We start from the raw sequence: 8,278 nt of genomic DNA on the forward strand, positions 1-8,278 counted from the left end.
ATCACATGTTCTCACTTATTTGTGGGAGCTAAAAATAAATAAATAAATTCACACACACACAAAAGAAAAAAAAATGGTGGGGAGAAGAAGACATAACAATTACAATTCCTTGAAGTTGACGTGACAAGCATACAGAAAGGACATTGTTGGGTGGGAGGGGGGAGAGGGAGGAGGGAGGGAGGTTTCGGTAAAGGGCCACAATAATCAACCACATTGTATATCGACAAAATTTTTAAAATAAATTTTTTAAAAACCAATAAAACTTCTAGAAGAAAATATAGCAAAAATCTCCATGTCCTTGGCTAGGCCAAGAGTTCTTAGAAATGACATCAAAACCACAATCTATAAAAGAAAAAAAACTGATAAAATGTACTACATTAAATTTTAAAATTTACCTTTCAAATGTTACCATTAAAAAAATAAAAAGACAAACCACAGACTGGAATATTTGCAAATAATTGATAAAGGACTTATATCCAGAATATATAAAGAACTCTTATAACTCAATAACAGGAAAACAAACAACCAGTGAAAAAAACGGACAAAAGATTTGAATAGACATTCCAGGAAAGAAAAGATAGGAATGGCTAATGAACACATGAATAGATGTTCAATATCATCAGTCACTGTGGAAATGCAAATTAAAACCATAATAAAATATCACTATGCACCCTCTAGAAGAGCTCAAGTCAAAAAGATAAACATAGCAAGTGTTGGTTGAGATGTGAAGAAATGACCCATCATACGTTGCTGATGAGAATGAAAATGGTACAGCCACTTTGGAAACCAATCTGGCAGATTCTTAAAAAGTTAGGCAAACACCTTATTATATGATTCAGTCATACCACTCCTAGGAATCTACCCTAGAGAAACAAAAACCTATTTTCATACATTTATGTCCATGAATGTTCACAGCAGCATTATTTATCATAGACAAAAACTAGAAGCAATTCAAATGTCTATCACCTAATGAATGGATAAACAAAATGTGCTATATCCATACAAGGAAATACTATACAACAGTTAAAAGGAACAAACTACTAAGGCATGTTACAACATGTATGCACCCCAAAACAAAACATCATGCTATGTGAAAGAAACTAAACACAAAAGACCACATATTATATGATTTCGTTTACATGAAATGTTTAGGAAAAGCAAATTTATAGACAGAAAGCATGTCAGTGGTTGCCTAGGGCTGAGGATGGAACTGAGGATTAACTGTAAATGGGCATGAAGGACCTTTTTAGGATAAGAGAAATGTTCTAAAACTTAATTGTAGTGATGACTGCACAACTATAAATTTGCTAAAGTCACTGAATTATACAGCTACAATGGTTGAATTTTATGATATTTGTATTAGTTCGTTTATGTAGCTTATAACAAAATACCTAAAACTGGGTGATTTATAAAGAAAAATGACATTTACTGCTTACAATTTCTGAGGCTGGGAAGTCCAAAGTCCATCCGGTGGTGACGACAGTGACCCAGGAGTCTCGCATTGCAAGATGGTGGAAGCAGAGAGAGCAGCAGAGAGACAGAGACAGTCTCCTTCTTCTTTTAAAGCCCTCAGAACCATGCCCCCTGACCACCATTTTTAATCCATTCACTACTGCCCAGTCCTACAATCTAATCACCTCTTCAAGGCTCTACCTTTCAATTTCCATAATAGGATTTCCCACCCTCTTAACAGTCAGTGGGGGCTAAGTTTCTAATATACAAAACTTGGGAACAATTCAAGCCTCAGTGAGTTTGGGGGGACATAATCTGATCCATTACATTACTCCCTGGACCCCCAAAGCTCATGTCCTTTTCACATACAAATACATTTATTCCACCCCCAAAGTCTTAACTTGTTTCAACTCAAAGTCCAAAGTCCCATCTGTGAAATCAATATAAGTTATCTACTTCCAAGATACAATGGTGGGACAAAAATAGGGTACATATTCCCATTCCAAAAGGGAAAAATAGGCCAAAAGAAAGGTGTAATATGTCCCAAACAAGTCCAAAACCCAACAGGGCTGGCATTAAATACCAAAGCAGGTGAATCAGGTATCTTGACTTCATGTTTGACTTCCTCTGCATGCTGGTGCAGGGGTTGAGCCCCCAAGTCCTCAGGCAGCTCCACTTTTATGGCTTTCCTGGTCTCAGGTGATGCTTTAGCTCTCCCAGGCTGGTGTGGCACACTAGTAGTTCCACAGGTCTGGGGTCTCCATAGCAGTCTCACTCTCCCGGCTCCACTAGGCATGGTACTGATGGGGTTTCTCTGCTGCAACTCTGACCCCATGTTTCCACTCAGCATTGCTCTAGCAAAGGTTATCTGTGGTGAGTCTGCCCCTACGACAGGTCTCTTCCTGGGCCCCCAGACTTTTCCATACATCCTCTGTAATTGGGGTAAAGGCTCCCAAGCCTCCATAGCTCTGGCATTCTGCAAGCCTGCAAACCTAACACCACGTGGATGCCGCCAAGGCTTCCAGCTTGTATTTTCCAAAGCTGCACGTCCAGCCACACCTGGGGCCAATTTACCCACAGCTGGCATACCCAAAGCAGCTGGGATGCCTTGGTGCTGGAAGCAGCTTCCTGAGGTGGTCTTGGGCAGCGAGCCCATGGAGGGCTCCTCAAGCCTGTTCCTCAAGACCATTCTGTCCCCCTAGGTCTTTGGGCCTGAAATGGAAGAGTTGGCCCCAGAGGTTTCTGCAATGCCTTCAAGGGCCTTTTTCTCCTTCTCTTGATAATCCCTTTCCTTTTTACTAATCTTAGCTAGTGGTCACTGGACTACACCATTGCATGCTCTCTGCTTCTCTACCACTTGACCAGGCTGCAAATTTTCCAAATCTTTACTCTCTGCTTCCCTTTTAAATTCTGGCTTTACGTCATATCCTTGCAACCATAACTCAGCATAGGCTGTTACAAGTAGCCATGCAGCTTCCTTAACGCTTTGCTGCTTAGAAATTTCTTCTGCCAGATACTCTGGTTCACAACTCTTAAGTTCCAACTTCCACAAAGTCCTAAGGCATGGACACAATGCAGCCAAGTTCCTTTCCAGTTCACAGCAAGGTTGATCTTTGCCCAAATTTCCAAAAAACTCCTTATTTCTATCTGAGACCTCTTTAGAATGGTCTTTACAGTCCATATGTCTATCAGCATTCTGGTCACCACCATTTAACCAATCTCTAGAATGTTCCAAACTTTCTCTCATCTTCTTGTCTTCTTCTAAGTTCTCCAAACTCCTCCAACGTTTGCCTATTGCCCAGTTCCAAAGCTGCTGCCACACTTTCAGGTAACTGTATAGCAACACCCCACTCCTCAGTACCAATTTTCTGTATTATTCCATTTTTGTGTTTCTATATCAGAATACCTGAGACTGGGTAATTTATAAAGAATAGAGGTTTATCTGGCTTACAATTCTGGGATAGCTGCATCTGGTGCAGGCCTCAGGTTGCTTCTACTCATGGTGGAAAACGGCAGCCAGTGGCAGGTAGAACAGATCACATGGCAAGAAAAAGCGAGAGAGAGAGAGAGAGAGAGGAGGTGCCAGGGTCTTTTAAATAACCAGCTCTCAATGGAACTAATAGAGCTAGATCTCTCTCAGGCTCCCCTCCCCCAGGGAGAGCATTAATCCATTCATTAGGGATCCACCCCCATGACTCAAACAGCTCCCAACACTACCACATTGGGGATCAGATTTCCACATGAGTTTTGGTAGGGAGAACACATAAAAACTCCATCAGTATTTAAATTATAACTGGGGTTGGCTCGTTAGCTCAGTTGGTTAGAACACCACCTTGTAATACCAAGGTCAATGGCTTGGATACCTATACCCGTCTGCTGCCAAAAAATAAATAATAAATAAATAAATAAAATTATACCCTAATAAAGTTATTTTTAAAAAATACACAAATGAATTATGAAAAGATGCTCAAGGTCATTAGTAGTTAGAAAAATAAAAACTAAGATCACAAGGATGGGCAGAAGTCTGATAATACCAAGGCAAGAAGACACAGAGCAAGAGGAACTTGTGTGCACCACTGGTAGGAGTGTAAAAAGGCACAACCATTCTGGAAAATAATTTGTCCTGACTCTGCAAAGTTACACATGTGCATACTGTATAACCACCAAATCACTGCAAGATAAATACTCTAGACAGGAGCCACACAGTAAATATTTTAAGCTTTGCAGACCACATTGTCTCTGTCACAACTAACTCAACTCTGCCCTTATAGCACAAAATAGCCACAGACGAAATGTAAACAAATGAGCATAGCTGTGTTACAATACAATTTGGTTTACAAAAACAGGCAGTGAGCCAGATTTGACCACTGGACAGTAGTTTGCCAATCCCTACCCTAGAGAAATACTTGTATATGTGATCCAGAAGACAGGTACAGGAATTTTCACAGGACTTATTCATATTAGCAACAAACTGAAAACAATTCAAACATTCACTCACAGGAGAAGGGAGAAATAAATTGTGGAATATTTCCAAACTGGAATATACGACAGCAGTGAAAGTGAATTATACTCTTCTACCCACAACAACACGGACAAATTTTAGAAACCATATTAAGTATGATTTCATCACAGATACATGATTTAGTAAAGCTCAAAAATAAGCAAAATGAGATAAAGTGCTATTATAACTCCTATGTAAGTATATGGCAGGTAAAAGAAAACTACAGATATAGGAAACTATAGGGAATAGTAAAAATCCAGGACAGAGTTTACCTCCCAAAAGAAGGCCAAAGATAGGATCAGGGAAGAGCCCACAGTTAGTTTCAATGGCTGGTATTGTTCTGGTCTTTATATTGGGTCACAGGCTCACAAGAGTTCATAATTTATACAGGCAGGATATATTTTATTTTGTATACATAAAATACATATAAAAATTTGTTTGTTAATAGATGGTAAACTCCATGTACTGAGCTGAAACCCCTAAAAGACCGAAGAGCCTACCTATAGCTGGAAGAGAAAGTAAGGAACTTGCCACCTGAAATGGCACTCAGGGTATTCATATTCCAAGTCAACTAAGTGATCATGACAAAACACCTAAACGGCTTCTAACTTCTTCTTGGATCCAGAAAGAATTGATAAAAGCTAGGTGAAAAGGTATTGAAAATTATTCTAAAACTTAAAAAATAATAAGCATTTGTTGATTAACCTTCCTGAAGTTCAATTCTTTGCTATTTAAATGAGTAAGTCTATAACTGTGGATCACTATTGTTATAAACCTTATTTGAGCAGGTCCAACTTGATCCCAAAAAGATTATGTAAGATAGTATGATTCTGGCACCATCTGGTGGCAGTACCCTGCAATAGCAGATTTTGTTTATGATTCTTGTTTGGGGTGGGTTTTTTTTAATAATTTATTCATTCATTCCTTTACCAACTATTTAATAGGCATCTACTAGGCATAGCTCACAGATATCTTTAAATCTCTCTTGAAATAAAAGAAATAAGAATAGTACCTAAAACAGGGTCCATATCTTCAATGGAAAAAATCTACAGTTAAATTACAACTATCAAAATGTAAGAGTCTGCTCTTGTTTAGAAGTTTGCTGAAAGTATCCATACCCCTAGAGCCTTCTGGCAAGGAGTCCTCATTGGTAAACATAGTCTATCAAGTCGCCACATCCATGAGCACACCAATGCAGTTTTCAAGGAAAAAAACTGTGGTAGTTTTAACACATCCTCAAATTCTTGACATTTCTTCTTTCAAAGTGCTTTGCCTAATTTCCCTTTCCCTAATTATGGACTGGACTTAATGACCTGCTTCTTTCTAATGAAGAGAATGTGGCAGAGGTAGTGGTGTGCAACTTTCAAAGCCAGATCACCAAAGGCATCACCATTTCCATCCGGCCTTCTTTTAACCCCCCACCCTGGGGGAAGTTGGCTGCCATGTGATGAGGAGACTCAAGTGGCCTGTGGAGGGCCCACTTGGGGAGGACCTGTGGCCTCCTGCCAACAACCAGCACCAACTTGCCCATCCTGGGAGTGAGCCCCCTTGGAAACAGATCCTCCAGCCCTGACCGAGCCTCAGATGACTGCATCCCTGGCCAAAACCGCCGAGCTAAGACACTCCCAAAGAAACTGAAAAGTAATAAATGTTTATTGTTGTTTTAAGCCACTTGGTCTTCAGATAATTTGTTATGCAACAATATTAACTAATACAACAATCTATCACTTCCCAGAACCAAATTTTGTCTACAATAGGAAGTAAAAATACTTCACTGTAGGTACATTTTTCTCATATGTTGGTAAAATTTCAAATTTTCCTTCCTAATATGCTAAGTAGTGATCGTTTTTCAATTCCCTCAAAATGTTTCATAATATTCTTTCATAATACTCATCACTTTCTAAGTTGGTTCAAAGAAATAGCAACCTAGGGCCGGCTCCGTGGCGCACTCGGGAGAGTGCAGCGCTGGGAGCGCAGCGACGCTCCTGCCGCAGGTTCGGATCCTATATAGGAATGGCCGGTGCGCTCGCTGGCTGAGCGCCGTGCGGGTGACACCAAGCCAAGGGTTGCGATTCCCTTACCGGTCACGAAAAAGACAAAAAAAGAAAAAAGAAATAGCAACCTAAACAGATTTTAGTCATTCAGCAAGGATTTTTTTTTTAGCACCTTTGTTTGCAAAGCCACTAAGTGGAGAACCATACCCTTGAAGTACTTATAATTCAATTCAGATAAATGTTCATGAAATTATTTGTTTTTTAACTAAACTTTTCCCCCTGCCTCTGAAGGTCAATGGAAGAAAGTATGGAAAGTTTCTCCTTTACCTCTGTGAGGGATCCACAAGCCACACCACCATGTAGGGCTTCATCCAAAGCAGAAAGGGTAGTAGATAAGAACGCCGGTGAGAGATCAGCAGACCTTTGTGTCTTCATCCCATAAGCCTGAACAAGAAAAAGATAAAGTTCTTTCCAACTTCTGTATCTATTCAAAAACGTAAACCAACTCCAAATCTCCAAATTTTAGCAGCTCTAACCCCAATCCACCTTTTTTTTAAGGCTAGTCAAGTGCACTAGTGAGAAAGGGGGAAGAGTAGAACAAGGAGTTCGATCTGTAACTGAATGTGAACAATCAGTTGAGATAACTCACTACCTTCAGACCAGCCCCAATTCATCTTTTTTCCCTTTATCATTTATTTGTTCAACAAATATTTACTCTGTGCCAGGGACTGTGCTGGAATCATGGGAATGTAATGTCACAAACAGAGCCCCTGCCCTCACAGTCTTATAGTTCACCAGGAACTATGAAATTAGGACTAGAAACTGGGAAATTACAACACAATTAATAAGAGGTACTGTGATAGGGAAAGTGAAGACATAGAAGCAATATACCTGATTTGGACTTTGTGACCCAAGTAAGTCTTCATGGAAGAGCTGGATGTCTGAGCTAAAAATCTGAAATAACTGTTAGATAAGCAAAGGAAATGTGAATGTTTCTGCCAAAAAGGATAGAATGTACAAAGAAAGGCCAAGCAGCAAGAAAGAGAGAACAAGGAATCAAACAAAAACTGCAAAAAAATAAAAAGAGTTCATTTAGAATGGTTGGAAGACAGAGTGTGGTCACAGTGCAGCAAGCAATGAAGCTGGAGAAGCAAACAGGGGCCTAATCATGAAGGGCTTTGTTGAAGTTTGGAGTTTATTCTGAGAGCAACAAGGAGTTATCATTTCAAACTCTGGTTGGTCTGTGAAGAATAGCTTAAAGGGAGGTGTGGCAGGCTGAGAAATGACCCCCCAAAAGATATCCACACCATATCCCTGGAACCTGTCTGTAAATATTACCTTACTTGGAAAAAGGGCCTTTGCAGATGTGATTAAGTTAAAGACCTTGAAATGAGGAGATAATTCTGGATTATCTGGGTAGATACTAAATGCCATCACAAGTATCCTTTTTTTTTTTTCCTTTTTGTCTTTTTTTGTGACCGGTAACGGGATCGCAACCCTCGGTGTCGCTCCCGTACTACAACCGGCAATGGGATCGCAACCCTCGGTGTCGCTCCCGCACCGCGCTCAACCAGTGAGCGGACCGGTCTCTATATGGGATCCGAACCCTTGGCGGGAGCGCCACCACACTCCCAACCACCGCACTCTACTGAGTGCGCCACCGGGCCGGCCCACAACTATCCTTTTAAGAGAGTGGCAGAGGGAGGGCCGGCCCGGTGGCGCACTGGATAGTGCGCCGCTTGGGAAGCGCGGCGGCGCTCCCATCGAGGGTTCGGATCCCACATACAGACCGGCTCCCCCTCACTGGCTGGGGGGGGGCCGGGGGGGCCAC

The 8,278-nt window shown here is 40.9% G+C and overlaps 1 protein-coding gene across 1 annotated transcript in view; it reads right to left on the minus strand.

Annotated features, from left to right (window-relative positions):
- The window catches only part of RAD51B (RAD51 paralog B), a 44,393-nt gene that overhangs the window by 26,177 nt on the left and 9,938 nt on the right, over positions 1 to 8,278 (minus strand). The window contains exon 4 of the mRNA XM_008570336.1: positions 6,775 to 6,891. Coding sequence (XP_008568558.1) covers positions 6,775 to 6,891 — 117 coding nt within the window. The remainder of the gene's footprint in view (positions 1 to 6,774; positions 6,892 to 8,278) is intronic.

This window comes from Galeopterus variegatus, unplaced genomic scaffold, assembly GCF_000696425.1.
Source record: "Galeopterus variegatus unplaced genomic scaffold, G_variegatus-3.0.2 Scaffold593, whole genome shotgun sequence".
Classification (NCBI taxonomy): Eukaryota; Metazoa; Chordata; class Mammalia; order Dermoptera; family Cynocephalidae; genus Galeopterus; species Galeopterus variegatus.